The sequence below is a fragment of the Tenrec ecaudatus genome, chromosome 11, assembly GCF_050624435.1.
Source record: "Tenrec ecaudatus isolate mTenEca1 chromosome 11, mTenEca1.hap1, whole genome shotgun sequence".
Lineage (NCBI taxonomy): Eukaryota > Metazoa > Chordata > Mammalia > Afrosoricida > Tenrecidae > Tenrec > Tenrec ecaudatus.
The window spans coordinates 37,123,403-37,140,858 of record NC_134540.1 but is presented as its reverse complement, the minus strand read 5'-3'; the positions used below and the strand labels follow the sequence as shown (position 1 = coordinate 37,140,858).

Here is a 17,456-nt window from a genome sequence, read left to right as displayed (position 1 = left end):
CAATTCCTAACAGTAGCAAAATGACAGTGATGAAGTAGCAATGAAAATAATTTTAGGGTTGGAGGGTCACCACAACATGAGGAACTATTTTAAATGGCCGCGGCATTAGGAAGGTTGAGAACAACTGTTCTAGAGTCTTCCATATTCAATGTCCACCTTTCACACATGCATATGTTGCAGTGGAGAATACCCTGGCTTGGGTCAGGTGCACCTTAGTCCTTCCACGTAACGTCCTTGCTCTTCAGCACTCTCAGTGAAGATCTCATGCGGCAGATTTACCTAGTGCAATGTGTGTTTTGCTCTCTTGACTGCGGCTTCGATGAGCATTGGTTGTCAATTGAGCAAACTGAAACCTGGATGATGGCACTTTTTTTCCCTCCATTTATCAAGATATTGTCTATTGACCCCATTGTGAGGATTTTTGTTTTTCTGCCACTGAGCTGTAAATCTGTTCTGAAGCCTGCAGGTCTTGATCTTCCTCAGCAGCTGCTTCAAGTCGTCCTCACGTGCAGCCGGCAGGGCTGTGTCATCTGCGTATCACAGGCTGTGAGTCAGCCTTCCTCCAGTCCTGATGTTCACTCCAGTGTCATCACCACACCCCTTCCCCTGCGTTTAGGAGGCTGCGCATGCTAAACAATAGAAGGTGACTGTGCGGGCCATCTGCATGGGCCATTGCACGATTGGGCCAAGAAATCTTTGCAAAAGCATTAGATGAGAGACGCATGCTGTATCGCATAGCAATACAGATCTAGCAGTGCGGCCATGCTTAATCAGCGGTCCAGGATAGATAAAGAGAGAAGATAAAGGCCGCTATATGGATGCTTAAACTCTATACATCATTATGGTAGCATTTTACATTAACGGCAGAGTAAAAGTATCCTGCATTATGCTGTACAGAAAGAACAATTTCAAATGTATGTATTGACGATCTAGGACGAATGCCAGAGAGCGATTGGACTGAAATGTAGAAGAATGTTCGCAGTTTTGGGGTTGGGGAAGGTGCTGCTGAGCAACACAAGACCAGAAGTCTGAAAGGAAAATATCAACAGATTTGACTCCATAAAAAGAGATGCAAATTCACAGAATCAGACCATGTTTTGCCAGTAGTGCTGTAATCTGAACGTATTTCCACATTGCTAAAAATTCTGTAGTATTTCATTTGCTGCTTTAAATTCCATTGCACTGGAGTACATAGAGGGTAAGCAAAAAAGTATGGCTATAAAGCCACAGAAAGCTTTATTAAACAAAAATATCAAAATGCGAAGCTACTGCTTGACATGTACTTCCAGGTCAGAAGAATCCTGTGCTCTTCACGGCACCGTGTCATGACAGCAGCTTTAGCGTCTCTAGGTACACAAATCAGGTCCTTCGAAATGTTGAATTCTGGGAACAAGGGTTGAAGGTTGAAAGGGCAAGATCAGGGCTGGAGCGTGATGGGATAAAGGTGTCCCAATGTAATTCTCTTAGGACAACCACTACTACCCTGGAAGAATGAGTATGCATTAGTATGGTAGGTAGAGTTTTTCAGTTTCCTTAAAACCTACTCAAAATCAGCCCTCCTGATTATCTTGTGTCCTTGAGAATCTCTCTCAAGATGTTGTTCTTCAGTACTATCAAAATAGTTCTGACTCATAGAGACCATATGTACAACATAGAATGAAACGTTGCCTGGGCCTAAGCCATCCTCACAGTCTGTCATGTTTCAGAGCATTGTTGTCAGTCCATCTCACGGAGGCTCTTCTTTTACTCCGATCTTCTACTTTACCAAACTGGACGACCACCCCTGGGGGCTGCGCCCTCCCAACAACTTGCCCAAAGTCAGTGAGTGAAGTCTCACCTTTCTCACTTAAAGGCGAGTTCTGACTATGCTTGCTTTGAGACAGAGTTTTTCATTCTCCAGGCCATCTGAGGTACAGGCAGTGTTCTTCCGTAGCCCAATCATGCAAATGCATCAACTCTTCTCTGGCCTTTCTTATTGATGTTCAACTTTCTCGTGCCAATGAGGCACTTGAAATTACAGTGATTTGGGTAAAACCAAACCAAACTCTCTGCCATTAAGTAGATGCCAATTTATAGCGACTCTATAGGATCGGGTAGAACTGCCGCCGTTAGTTTCTGAGACTGTGTATGAGAGTACAAAGCACTGTCTTTCTCTCTCAGGGCAGCAGTTGGTTTCAAACTGCTGACTTTGTGGTTAGCAGCCCATTGCATAAATGGCTTGGTTATAGGACCCCTTAAGCCTTAATGAGGTTCTCTGCAGCAGATCAGCTCCACGTGGTGCGTTTGCTTCCTTATCTCCTGCTTCCACGGGTGTTGACTGGACTCAAATGAACTCCTCAACAGCCTCAGTCTTTTCCCATTTATTGTGTCGTTTATTGGGCCAGTTGTGGAGACTTTTGTTTTCTTTACATTGTGGTGTCACCCCCCCCCCCAACAACAACAACAACCACAACAGGTTCTATAACTTTCTCAGCTAACCTCTCAGCTTTGAATTGGACTGACTCAGCTGTTCTGAATGAATCTTCTTTGGACGGCAGTGTAACAAAATTAAGACGAGTGCAGCACCGAGCCCTAGTAAAATATGTTTTGTTTTCAGTACACCTGTGCATGTGCGACGGGGCTTTAAAAAGTTTGTAGACTATCCAGGAACTCTCTGAACCCCTGGTATGAACTGGAATCCAAGGGGCAGTACTGTTGCCTTAGCTTGGTGCATACTGTGGGAATTAGGTTACATCTGACTCTATGGATAGTATGTTATTGTTACACGGTACTCTAGGGTTGATTCCAACTCATAGCAACCCCATAACAGAATAAAGCACTACCAGCCCGTATCACCAAAATCATTCCCATGTTCAAACCCATTGCTTGGAGCCACTGTGTCGCCCACCTCAGTGAGGCGCTTCCTTTTCGGTCTTGGTTGTCATGATTGTCTCTCTCTTCTTGCTTCTGAGATGGCTTTCCTGTAGCCAGGTGAGCGGCAAGTGACCAGTTCACTTGTAGTGTTTCGCACACCCAGTTTGCACGGTCCCACCTAATCATTAGGTGGCATTTCCAGAGGCATGGATTGAAGAGCCATATGTTTAAGCAGTTCTACTTATATTTTTAAGCCATATATTTAAGCATTTAACCACAGTTCACTTGACCCAAGCCTTGGGATTTTTCATTTGGTTCACTTACATGTGGAAGTTGGATGTTGACCAAGGAAGACTGAAAAAGAATTGATGCATTTAAATGATGGTATTGGTGAGTAATTATGATGTTGTTGAAAGAAGAACTAACAACTATATCTTGGAAGTACTACAGGCGGAATACTCTTTAGAAGCAGCGCTGGTGAGACGTCATCTCACATAGTCTGGGCATGCTGTCAGGGGAGAAGGTCTATGAATATAGGTTCCCCATGAGCACAGTGGCATGTGGAACTCTCATCTTCGCAGTGTTAGCTATAGTTTGTTATAATAGGCACAGCCAAGTGCACAAGGAAGCATCTTTCAGGTATTCTCTGCTTTCAGCCAAGACCCTGCTGGCACCAGCATTGGCATCCTGTGTTCTGCATCGTCTTCTGAACCTGGCTTGGCTTTCTGGCTGTTCCCTGTTGATATACTGTGGCAACTACTTTTGAATTACTTTCAGCAAAATTTTACTTGCGTGCAACATGAATGACCTTGACAAACAGACAGTTTCCACCTTCTGTTGGGCCCCCTGTCTTTGGCATACGCAGGCAAGGGGACTCTCTTCCAGCTGGTTGGCCTAGATAAGGAAGCCCCGCCAGGACTGTATCCGTCTGTTGAAACATGTCCATGGGCATTGATTCCATCAGTGCTTGCCGATGCACTCAGTCTAGCCTGGGCTTCTTTTCATACCACTGTGCTACCTTTTGAAATCGTTGCAGCCAGTTCTTTTTGGTCCAGTGCTCGTATATTCTGGCTGCCCTCTTTAGATGTTTTCTCTTTGTGGTTCAGTATTTTGCATCTAGAATCCTTCAGTATTATAATTAAGGCTTAAACTTTTCCTTCAGTAGTTCCAGTTTGAGTGACATCAAATGCTTTCTCCAGGTCTGTGTACACGTCATTATAATAATTTATTTTGTCTTCTTAAGATGTCTTTTGAAATTTTCCGTTCAGTTTTTCTTCAGTTTGCTTTATAGCTTCTCTCTGTTCACGTGCAAACGTTAAGTCTTTTGTAGCGTCCATCTTGGTTTTTCCTTTTTCCCAGTCATTTTAACGAACCTTTGCTGCATGTTTGGGGCCGTACACAGCTGCTCTGGTCAATGGCCTTCGTGTTCAGGGCTGCCACTGTGTTTAATTAGAAATGCAAGCATTCAGGTTTCTGGTAAGAACTATGATTAAGTCTTCTCCCTTTTTAACATGTACCTCTTTAAAGTGTAAAGACATTTATATTGGAAAATGGTGATTGCATTTTGCTTGGAAAATGTTGAAATTTTACAATGTGTAGAAGTTGCTCCTTTTTATATGTCAGGCATTGTAAGATAGTTTTATTGATCTTTTAAAATTAAGAGTCAGACAAAGGCTTCTTTAATGATTAATTGAGATACAGCTGTTGCATAGGTATGCATTTGCTCTCCACAGCTTACATACAAAGGAATTAATAAAATATGAATTTAGGAGTTTATCTTGAAACTTCGATTTTCAGGCAAGCACCACAGACTTATTCCTAACCTTTTCCCATTCTGTATTTGTCCCTCCCGGTCCCACAGTGAGAATTCTAACTCCCTGGAAAATCAATATATTTACTCATTTGCTCAAAGTAGTTTTAGAATTGCAACACCATGGTAAATGGTGAAGAAATTGAAGTTGTCAAAGATTTCATTCCACTTGGATCAGTTGAAGGCCCACGAAAGCAGCAGTCAAGACGTGAAATCATGTCGTGCATCGAGCAGCTCTGCCGCCGAAGCCCTCTTAAAAGTGTTAGGAGGCCAAGCTGTCACTGGTGACTGCTAGCACCTGACACAAGCCTGATCTTTTTACTTGCCTCAGATGTATGCGATAGCTGGCTGTGAGGAAGGAGAGATGGAAGGAGAATTGACACAGAGGAATTGCGGTGTTGGCGAAGAGTGTAGACTACACCAGGGACTGCTGGAAGGATGAACAGATCTGTTTTGGAAGAGGTACAGCCAGAACGATCCTTAGAAGAAGGGATGGCATGACTTCAGGCCGTGCACCAGGAAAGAATTACTCATTGAAAGAATTTGTTCAGGAGCAAAAATGGTCGGTCGAGCAACATGCCTAAGTTTTATTGTGACTACTGCTATACATACCTCACCCATGACTCGCCGTCTGTGAGAAAGACACGTTGCAGTGGTCGGAAACACAAAGAGAATGTGAAAGACTACTATCAGAAATGGATGGAAGAGCAGGCTCAGAGCCTGATTGACGAAACAACGGCTGCATCTCAACAAGGAAAGATACCTCCTTCTCCATGCTCTGCTCCTCCTCCAGCAGGGGCCATGATCCTGCCTCCCCCCAGTCTCCCGGGTCCTCCTCGCCCTGGGATGATGCCGGCTCCCCACATGGGGGGCCCCCATGATGCCAATGATGGGCCCTCCTCCTCCTGGGATGATGCCAGTGGGACCCGCTCCTGGAATGAGGCCACCCATGGGGGGCCACATGCCAATGATGCCTGGGCCCCCACTGATCCGGCCCCCAGCCCGTCCTATTACGGTGCCCACTCGGCCAGGAATGACTCGACCAGTCAGATAAAGGCAGCGCACAGCCTCTTTTTATCAATTTTCTCTTCCTCGCACCCTTCTCCCGGAGAGCTGGTGCTGCGACTCTGGATGTTTTCTAACAGCACAACATGGAAGACCTGCTCCCCCTTTCTCTCAAAAAGAGAATCGTTTTTGGAGTGGAGTAGTGGACAAAAAGCAGAACAAAACGATTTTTGTTTGTATTGTGACACGTGAAAATAAAATTAACTTTTAGTTAAACAAAAAAAAAAAAAGAAAGAATTTGTTCAGGAAAAGTTAGTGAGTCAAAGCATTTAAAATTCAACATAAATGCCCGTCATAATATCTAACCAAATGGATCATGCACTAAGGTGCTAGTTAGTTGGTTCCGACTCATAAAGATAATTTAATAAAGGTTTCTCCAACATAGCTTTGAAATTCTTAAAGACTGCCTTAATTTCCCATGGTCACTCAAGCAAGTGACCACAAACTGGGTACCTTGAAATAGACATTTATTCTTTCCAGATCTGGAGGCCTGAAGTTGCCGATTAAGGTGTTGGCAAGGCTTTGCTGCCCCCTTGGGCTGTAGGGCTGATTGCAGTTTTTGCCTCCTCCAGCCTCTGTGGTGTTGGCATTTGTTGGCTCCTACCTTCATCAAACCAGTCTCTGCTTTTGTGTTCACATGCCTTCTCTCTTTCTGCATGTGCTGCGCTTTCTTGTGCCTCTCTCCAAACTCCCTCTCTCCTCTTTGAGTAGCGCTTGTCATGGGATAGAGAGATTCAGGACGATCTCATCTGAGGAGGCTTCATAAATTACAACGGCAAAGACTTTCCCCCCAAACAATGCAACATTCCTAGGCTTCTGGGATTAGAATGCACATATTTTTTGGTTCCATTATTCAGCCCAGCACAAAGTTTTATTGGGTTATTAAAATTGTCTTTTAAGTTCAAAAACAACTCCTCATGTATGTACAGCATTTCAGTTTCAGAATTCAAGCAAAATCAAATATTTTGCCTTTGAAGATGCATTTTAAACTTTATTTTGCCGAAGTAAATAGACATTAAAACTAAGAAATTCTAAATTTTGTTAAGCTATGGGAATATGGGAAGGTTGTACTCATGGCCCTCAAAAGTTAAAAATGGATTTAGTAGCTTGTTTTTAGTGACTGTCCTTTGGATTTTAATATTTTGCTTTTCACAGGATTCCCTTTTAATTATCAGAAGCAGAGAAGTGTTACGTTATTAAAACCACTTCCATCAAGTGGATTCCCACCCAGCAACTCTAGCTGGGTTTCTCAGACTGTCAGTATGTATTGGAGTAGACCAGCAAGCTGTGTTTCTCTGAAGGAGCGCTGAGTGGCTTGAACTGGAGATGTGGTTAGTAGATGAGCCGCTTTACCCACTACACCACTGGGGGTCTTTGTTGATGTTGTTGGGTAACGTTTGCATATCACATACTAGAAAGTCGTAACTCTTATTGCCTATAATAATTGAAACAGTAGATTTTCACTTACGGAATCAATAACTTTAGTTTAAATAAGCCTTAAGTGTCAGCAAAATACCTGATTTCCCCCTCTATAGAATTTTAAGCTTAATACTTATAAGCTATTTTTAAGATATGCTTTATTTTACATATTAACAAAAAAGGCAGATTGGGCAAAAATGATAGTGATGTATTTTGCACCGAAAAATCAATTTGGAAGAGAAACTACAGGCTCATCTATGTACCGTATATACTTGTGTATAAGCTGAGTTTTTCATTACATTTTTAATGCAGTTTTGTGGTGGAATTAGGTGCCTCGGCTGATATTTGGGCTGGCTTATACTTGAGTATTTAGGTACCTTTTTTTTCCCCTTCTTACTGTTAAAAGATTAGGAGAAACACTACGGTTAACATCTAATCTCTACCAATCACATGCGAGGTGATTCTTGCCATTAATTCACTCCTAGGCCAACCATCTTCACTTTATTCAGGAGCAGGGACCCGAGCACAGACAGATGAAGACGTTTGTTCCTGTTTCATCGCACACTCAGTCATTAACAGCTGGGCTTGCAGTTTGCACCTGTTTTTGTTCCCTATAAAAGTATAGTCAGATACGTCTCTCCCAGCACCTCATAGAAATGCTTTCCAGTGGTTGTCAGGATCCCCTACATTTCAAAACAAACAAAAAGGGAAAGCATCTCTTATGTAAACTTAACCATCTGCAGTTTCCTTGGGCTTCATCCTGGAAGTGCTCACCACGAGAGGCCCTTGGCTTGGACTCTGCTGCGCTACTGCTGTAACGCTGTGAGCTTACCGCTCACTGGGCCTGAGGTGATTCAGAGAGCCCCGGGCTATGGAAGAGATGAAAAATGCCAAATGATATTTCATTAAAAAATCTGATTTACTAAGAAATAACCTCAGCTCTGCTTCTGAATTAAAGGATGACAGTGTTGAATTAGAAAGGCTATCCATTTTTACCTCCAATGAATGTAAACATCTAGGCTTTCATTTTATACTTTTAAATTTGTGTTGAAGATTTGGTTTGTTAAAATGAATAAAAGCAGATTTGACTTCCACTGGCACTGTCCTTTGTAATGCATCCATTATGGCATTTCCTGGGGATTGTTTGCAGATTTTCACTTGTCAAGCTGTTGTGATGATGATTATTTTTCCTAAACATTCCAGGTTTAATGTTTGCATGGGAAATTATTTCAGTATCATGAATATGTGATCATAAAAGATAATTGTTTTGATTTATTATAACCTATCTTCATATAGTTGGCATTCAATTGTTATGTTTATTTGATGTCAGCCAAGCAAATGTTAGAATATTGAACATGTTCTTTGTAATTACTCCAAGCAAAATAGTCTCTATTGATATAAATGTGTAACTTGATTTTGTGATTATGTGTTTCCAAAGGATGAATGTAGGAGAAAGAATTGTTTTTTGATATATATCAATTAAAAAAACACGGGCAGTATTTTTTTATTTATACTAAATAGGCTTTTGTTTAAAACCTTGAAATTCTGAAATTACAGTATAGTCTTTTATTTTCTTCATCTCAACCCCCCCCCCAAAACAAGCAAGCAAGCAATAACCAAACCAGAAACCTTTGAAGGTAGACAACTACGTGTTTCTAAACTGTTTTTACTTGTGAAACAAGCTTGCCATCTAGTGGTAGTGCTCAGTAGTACATCTTCCATAATTACCCCCCCCTCCCCCATCTCCCTCCCTCTTTCCCTTCCCCTTCCACTCTCCCTCCAAAACCCCACTACCTTAATGACAATTTCAAGTTAGGTACCTAATAATCACCAGATTTTGAAAGGAAATCCCTAAAAGAGAGAAATTGGGATTTGTTTATCAGATTTCAATACTTTTCACTCTTGCTGATTTGTGTCTTCCAATCTTTAATAATGAGCCATGAAATTATTTTTCTCAGGACATTTTAAGTTTTGCTAGTGAGGAGGATGTATATGTCATGGTATTTATATCAAAATGTGCATTAAGGCATTTATATTTCCAGAAGTTTTTATTTAGAAGAAACGATGCTTCTGGGACTATTGATTTATTTTTACATTTTGCATATTCATGAGGTCTTTAGCTCAGTTTTTTAAATGAAATATGTGTAGATGTCATGGCAGTTTTTTTGCTTGGCATTGTTGATTTGCTCTGTAATAAAACAATTTAGAATATCAGTATTGGAAAATTTAGCTTTTCCAATGTGTGCATAAAACAATTTAGAAAATCAGTGTTGGAAAATTTAGGTTTTTCAGTGTGTGTAGTTAAATTTCAAATCGTAGATAGCTAAATGATTGTGAAAGTAATTTATTATTTATGCATATCAATAAATCACAAAAATGAACTGAAAAAAGTTGTTTTTAAAATGATAGTGTATTACTGAAATAAACAAATTGTGCTGAGAGTGGCTTACTCAATTGATTCAGATCTAGATGAAGTGTTCATGCTTACCCGGTTCTTTGAATAATGCATAAGTATTAGTCTGAGCCATTTATATATAAACCATACAGGCTCCCTGCTGTCAGTCAGTCTGACTCTCATCGACAGAACTGCAGACCGTCTCAGAAGCGGTCAGTCTCTACGGAGCTGACCCGTCCCACCTGGAGAGCCCCGGTGCCTTCCAGTGACCGACCTTTAACTTCCTGTGCAAACCATGGAGGATAGGGGATTGTCGGCGAGGGTTGGGCCAGCCTGAGTTGGAACTGTTTGGCCCCTTTTCCAGGAGGAGAAAAGAAGCGCCTGGAAGGCATTAGGCGCCCTCCTGGGCTCTGACCCATAGAGCTCCTGTGCGTGAGAAGGAAGCGCTGCCCGCCCGGCGCCCTGCCACCCTGTTCCGGTGCCTGCCACCCTGTTCCCGTACCTGCCACCCTGTTCCCTTGCCTGCCACCCTGGCTGCAGCCACCTTCCGCCTTTTCTCTGCTCCCCACGTTACCAAGCGGGTGTCCTTCCCTCGGGACTGCTCTCTCCTGATCAGTATGTAAGACGGAGCCTCGCCAGGCTTGCTCCCTAAGGACTCTGCTTCTTCCAAGACAGGTCCGTTTGTCCTAGCGGTCGCCATCTTCAGGCCATCTTCAGCCAGCACCGCAGTTCAAACACACTGTCCCTTGTTAGGACTTCCTCCTTCAGTGTCCAACGTTCACACGCGCATGAGGCGATTGAGAGTCCCACGACTTGGGTGAGGTGCACTTCAGTCCCCCAAGGGAAGTCTGCTTTCCAGTACTCTAAAGAAGGCTCCTGCAACACCTCTTTTGGTCTCTGGACAGTATCTCTTTACGGAGAGAAGAAAAATGATAGTGTTAGTGAAGCAGAGTAGACACGGATGAGTTCATTGATCATTTCCGACTGTTGGGTTGTCATTGAACGTCTTCAAACTGTGCTTAGTAGCGACTTGGACTTGGAAGCCCACGGACTCAGTCAGCTACTGCTGATATGTGGTCGTGCCCACGATGGCATTCAATTCCTGTCAACCATTGCTGTCCCCTAATCTCTCTGTAAGCTACACCGAATCGATGGCGTTCATCTGCAGAGAAGAGAGTACCTGTTCTTAGAAGGTGGCTCTTTAGACGGCCAGGATATCTGAAGCAAAATTTGTGTATAAATTCTTAGGAGACTTGTTACCTTAATCTCTCTCTTTTTAAATTTTAATCATTTTATTGGGAGCTCTTACAAACATCATAACATTTCATAGTTCAATCACATCAAGCAGTGCTGTACAATTGCTACCACAATCAGTTTCTTTGTTTTTTCTGGATTCTTTTCTTTTAACATTGTATTAGGGGCTCATACAACTCTTATCTCAATCCATATGTACATCAATTGTGTAAAACACATCTGTACATTTCTTGCCCTCATTATCTTCAAAGTATTTGCCCTTTGCATCAGGTCCTCATTCCCTCCCCACTCAACCCCCCCCCCCCAGTCTCTTGTTAATCACGGTCAGATACTTTGTTAATCACCGTCAGACACTGTAGTTTCTCAAAGGGCGCTCACCAGAGGAACGTAGAAGCCATTTCCTTGTGGTCGAGAAGGGAAGAAAATCCAGCGAGTTCGTTAGTTAAATGCTTTTGACGAGGTCCTATAAATAAGAACAGTTTCAAGACCCAGAGTTTTGGCAGGTGCGTTCCAGCCCTTTCTAGTGGAAACAGGCTAGGCAGAGTGACTAGAGAGGTTTCTAGGGTAATTAACCTTTTTATAAAATGTTGGGTAATTTGTAGTGTGTCATTTGCAGCAAGTCACGTTTGCTAAATTCAAAATACCTTTTCAAACAAGCCGTCAGAAAAGTTATCTGCAGCATTTTATTCTCTCTGGTTCCCATATTCAGGAGCCCTGGCGGGGGTAGAGGGGCAGTGCTAACTGCGCACCAACCCACCAGCCGGTGTGTGTGTGTGGGGGGAGATGCAGTAGTGTGCTCCCAGAAAGCCTGGCCGTCTCTGAGCCCCCTGGAGCAGTTCTGCTCCATCCTGTACACCCGCTCGGAGTGTGCTCAGTGGCAGTGGGTTGGTTTGCAAGTTTGTTCGTATGATGGACAGTTACGGAATGATCTCTACTGTATTCTTGCATTAGAAAGAATTCATTTGTTAAATTCTCATTGTGCTAACTGGACATCTTACTGGTGCTAGCAGCCTCAACGTAGTGTAATAATCTGTCATGTGTGGACAGAAATCCCCAAAACTGTTCGAGGCCATTGATGTGGGTTTTACACAGAGAGCATTAAGACCATAGAGCCCATTCATTGCTCACAGATCTCCATTACTTCTCCAGGGGGTTCTTATCCATCTGGGAAGAATGCTTTTATTAGGATTTTCTGGTCTTGTTGTTACTTTAAAGGCTGCTTTTTGTTTTCTTTTTAGAATCATTTTATTGGGGGCTCCTACAACTCACATCACAATCCATAAACATCCATCTATTGTGCCAAGCACATGTGGACATATGTTGCCATCATCGTTCTGAAAACATTTGCTTTCTACTTGAGCCCTAGGTATCTGCTCTTAATTTTCCCCCTCCCTCCCTACCCCCCTCACAAACCCTTGATAATTTATAAATTATTATTATTTTGTCATATCTTATACCATATGATGCCTCCCTTCACCCACTTTCCTGTTGTCATTCCCCAGGGAGGGGGAGGGGATTATAGCTAGATCCTTGTGATCAGTTCCCCCTTTCTCTCCCACCTTCCCCTTCCCCTCCTGGTGTTGCTACTCTTATTATTGGTCCTGAGGGGTTTACCTATCCTTGATTCCGTGTTTCTAGCTCTGATCTGTACCAGTGTTTAGCCGGATTTGTAAGGTAGAATTGGGATCACGATAGTGGAGAGGGGAGGAAGCATTACAGAACTAGAGGACAGTTGTCTGTTTCATTGTTGCTATCCTGCACCCTGACTGGCTCATCTCCTCCCCACGGCAAGGCTGCTTTTAAAGTGACATCATCACCCCAGCTTAGCTCACTGTGCAGTGATAGAATTGCTCTTGGATTATTGTAAGGGTTCCGCTCACAGGGTAGATTTGAGTGAGCATTCATGGTTTCGGTGGGTGGAGGTGGCTTCCGTGTTGGCCTGATGGCTCAGTTCATGGCCGGGTAGAGTACCCCGCCCCCTTTAGAAACGCGTGAAGATTGAACGAATGGGTTCTGTGTCTGTCTCCTTTATACAGCATTTGGCACCTTTGAGTGTGACATCCGGAACCAGCGAGGAGATTTATTATGTGCATCCCTCACTCTCCCGGTGTCTTAGGGCGTTAACTGAAAACACGAATATCCTTTTTTTCTTTTGCTTAAAAGAGAGGTTGGCTAGGAATGTCATACTTGAAAGATACAGCATAACACTACCTGTTCTAAGACAACTTGCCTAACTGTGAGGGAGCAGATAAGCACATGAAAAAGCGACTGTGTGTCGTAGGTGCAGAGGGTAAGGATGGAGCCAGGCCGTAGCCTGTTTGGTTTGGCCTGAACAGCGCTTTACAAAAAGCTGAACGCTGAAAAATGCATGTGGCTGTAACTGCTTTCCTTGCCGCCGGTCGAGCGGAGTTGCGTTTTATGGCTGTTCCTGTCAGAAATGCTGTGTGCGTTCGCTTGCCACGCCCTTCCTTGGTGTGCGAGCACCTGAGCCCGTGAGTAGGTGGCCTCGACAGTGTGACAGGGACAGGCAAAGCCAAGTCGGCGCTCTCTCACCTTATTGGTAGTGCCAAGGAAACCCATTATCTGGATCTTAGAAATTATATTATTTGTTTAATTGATGATTTCTTGTCAATGGATCTGCTTGAACTAGGGTGGAAAGGGTGCCTGATGGAACTTCAGATATTTGGGGGAAAATGGAATGAAAAGATAATGGGATTTCCCATGACCTTTCTAAAGCACCCCCATATGTTTTATTTGAAGGAGGATTTCTCCCAGAGGGGGGAAGGGGGCTTTGGTAGTGGTGCTTACTTCAATGCTCAGTGTTTTTTTGATTAGATGTCCTGGCGGCACAGGGGGCTATGGGTTGGGATGCTAACCTTCCCCCCCCCCTCCCCATACCCGCAGCTCAGCTGTTCGAAACACCTACTGCTCTGCAGGCAGACGGAGTCTTTCTGCTCATGTAAAGAGTTAGTCTTGGAAAGCCGTAGGGGCAGTTCTGTCCTGTCTTACAGGGTCCCTGTGAGTCCGCATGGACCCGATCGCAGTGAGTTTGGATTAACTCTTGAAGTAAGGAAAGCATTTTCTGAAGTCATCTTTTAAACCGTTTCAGTTTATATTACAGTGCTGGTGAAAACTTTTATCGTTTGGCGGTAAAATCAGTGAGAAAATGCTAGTCTGTTCATTGCGTGGCCAGTGCTCAGCAGGGTGTGTTCAGATGCATTTTTCGTTCGGAGACATCACGAGAGGAACTGTGATCTTCCTGTTCCAGAGTTGGCTCTAGACGGGACGACAGGTGCGGTTTTGCTGGCTGCTTTAGTAAACACGAGTGCCCTGGGGGCTCCTTCTTCTTTAGGGTCCATGCCCTTGGGTTTTATGTGCTCAAAACTGGCTCATGGGAACTTATTATCGTCCTCTTCCCTGCAGGCCTGTGATGCACGTGCGCAGGGATCGTTCCTGCCTGGCTCCCGACCCACTTTTCAGTCCTTTCCTTCGCCGTGACCCCCACCTGAAGGCTGGTGAAGCCTGATGGGCCTGGTTCTTTCAGTTTGACTCAGATTTGAGCATTTGGCGTTTAAATCTATCACCTGTTTTATTCATTGATACTTTTATGAGGGTTTTAAACATTTACAGAAGCTAAAAGATTCATTTCTAAATCACAAGTTATGCTTTATGTAAGCTCAGTCCTTCGGTGCATACGGTACAATATTTACAGCTTAACCCCTAAGGTGTGGTTCAGGGAGAGATGTGAGTGTGTCTCCTGCTTTCTGGTAACTGGATTGCAGCCAGAAGGTTCAAGTCTTTGCTTTTTCAGAACAAGAAGAGATAAGACCACGTGTAAGTGGAGACTCAGGCACATTTGCTATTTGCTTTCAGTGAGTACAGTTGGTAATGGCGGATAAAGGGAGTGGGAAATAATTTCCCATTTCTAGTTTCTTCTTCTGGTTAAAGCTAGAATTGCCAGGAGACACTTTTGAGCATACACGGGCGCTTTATAAAGGGAGTGGAATGATTGAGATGAGACAAAATGTGCTGAATAGAAAACTGGTCTACTCTGTAAGTATTAAAACTCTCAAAACTCAAGCCAAACTCACTGCCATTGAGTGCATTTTGAATCATAGAACAGGGTGGAACCGCCCCTGTGGGTGTTCATTTATATATTATCAGTCATGCCTTTTATCTAAACACTTTCTTTAGTGGTGCCCTCGTGCCGTAGATTGCAAGTAGGGTTGCTACCACACAGCCAGCAGTTTGAACCCATCTTATGGGTGAAGGATGCAGCTTTCTGTACCCGTCAAAACTTACGCCCCTGGACATCCACAGGGGCAGCTGTGTTCTGGCCTCTAGAGTCCCTGTGAATCCACTTGATGGGGGTTTGGCTTTCTCCAGTGTTCCGCACGTAGCACTTCTCTACGTTTGTAACCCATTTAACAATGTGCTTTCGTTTGTCATTGTAGTTCAGCATCAAGGGTGTTTTAAACTTTTTAATGGTGCTTAATTTTGATAACATTGATTTCAGTTTTTTAAAAAATCTCTTTATATATATTATTAGCTCTAGTGGCAGCAGGGCCCGGAAACCAGCCCACCCCTGGGGTGATTTGAGTTTTATATATTCTTTCCTGACATCTTATTCATCAATTTGTTTTTCTCTAAGAGCTCTTTTGTGCATTTCTATTTACATTTATTTGCTTATTTTCTTTTGAGAAATCATTCATTCTATGCTTCTTAAAGGGGACATTTTTGTTTATTGATTTATTTATTTTTGGGTGCTGTTACCAGGTAGCATTTATATGACAAAGTTTATTAGACTTGGTCTCATGTTGGATTTGATAGTAGAATTGCTGGGCATCAGGAAGGAGCTTGCATTGACTCTGGCAGACTTGTATCACTGGCAGAGTATCTACTATGGAGATAACTTATTGTAAACATGGGAGATGGTATTGGGCATTTTCACAGATTGCCTTTTTAGGGGCAGGAGTCAAATTGTAGCATTAAAGCCTTTCAAAATAGTCATGTTGGGTACGGGTGAGTGGATAGGCATACTTTTTCATTATTTGGGTGTAAATCTTTTTAGCCGTGTGTTATATTTGCGTACAGAACTGTAGTTGGTTTTGACTGGGTAGAAGGACAGAGAGCATATAAGATAATGAGCTAACAAGCAGAAAGCAAACAGGAAGAGGAAAAAGTATGTGGTTAAAAAATTGCCCATTACGTCACTCAGCGTCAGTAGCATTTATTGAAGGATTCTCGAGACTGTTATATCAGAGACAGGGGACTTCAGAAATGAATGTAATACTGTATCATAGGAAATTTATTTGACTACATTAAAAATAAATTATTTTTAGCCCTATTTTTCTATCATAGTCTGCTTCTTTTAAGAACGTACAGTTTTATGTTTGTATAACAAATTGTATCTCATGCAATCCTTAAGAAATACATCAACTTTTAAGGAGCCTTTCTGAGAAATTACATAGAGAATATTATTAATAGATAGCCCTTTTAAGAATACAAGAAAGGAGAATTGAAAATTCTATTATATTCTATCAGAAATAGAAAATAAATGGAAATATCCAGGCATTTTCTCTAGTATTTGGAGAAGCACTTTATAATAGAAAACAGAATGTATGTGGACTTGAGATAGAAATTTTTATTTTCAAAAATATTAATCTATTTATTTTATTTTAACAGGCATCTTTCAGATGAAGGCATTGAAGCTTGTACAAGTTCTCCTGACAAAGTCAATATTAATGACATCATCCCAATTGCTCTCAATGTAGGTTATTTTATTAATTTATAAACGTTTTTATTCTGGAAACTTCATTCACAGATCACTTTTCACAGAATCAACTGTTTTCTGATAAGTAGCCTAGAGATTGCCTTTCATCTTCATCCATTTTAAGTTGCAGTGACAATTGTTACACTGGGTAATATCAGATCAGCCAACTTTATTGGAAATAATATGGTTATCACTTATACATGGTTAATGAAATGGAAGAGTTGCAAATACTGTTTTTTAGCTCAGTGATCAGCTATAGAATTTTATAACATAGGTATCTAATAGCTACAAAAACTGACCATATTAATTTTTAACAAATTACCATTTAATTTATGTGGAAATTAGTGGGGTTGAAGAATTTTGACAGATGAATTTATTGTTTTCAAATAACTTTTTTCTGGTTATGAAAATATTGTGTACATATTGTTGGCAAGGTGAGAAAATACAGAAAAACCAAAATGTGAAAACTCTTATTAACAATGACATTTATATTTTAACACATGATCACTGAAATTTAGAAGAGAATTACTCTCTGACAATTCCATTATAATGCTACGGAATAGATACACAGTAAAGCAGAAATGATGGTAACATTTAAAGTAAATAAATGTGCTTATCTTCTTTAAAATCGCTTAAATTTATATTTATATAATTAAATTTAGATGAAAAAAACCCAGCATCTGACCCCATTTAAAAAAGAACTTAAAATTTTATTTAATGTGACAGAAATTATTTCCTTGTTTCTGAGATGAATCTTAATATTTTTACTAAACAAAAGGCTGAAGATTTTCAGAGTAGGCACTGGTTAGATATTGTTCTGTTATTTCTGAGCAAAAATAGCAACAGTTCCTAGTTACTTTAACTTTTTTGGACTTAAACCCAAACTG

General features: G+C 41.9%; 1 protein-coding gene and 1 pseudogene across 3 annotated transcripts in view; both read left to right on the top strand.

The window, feature by feature from the left end:
* TDRD3 (tudor domain containing 3) overlaps nt 1–17,456 on the top strand; it is a 175,406-nt gene that overhangs the window by 36,854 nt on the left and 121,096 nt on the right. For 2 of the 3 annotated variants that reach the window (XM_075562998.1, XM_075562995.1), the window contains exon 2: nt 16,482–16,566. In XM_075562998.1, the coding sequence (XP_075419113.1) occupies nt 16,482–16,566 (85 nt within the window). Of the gene's footprint in view, nt 1–16,475; nt 16,567–17,456 lie in introns of those variants that run through there. The other variant, XM_075562999.1, reaches the window with a different exon arrangement.
* LOC142461679 (U1 small nuclear ribonucleoprotein C-like) lies at nt 5,163–5,717 on the top strand (annotated as a pseudogene).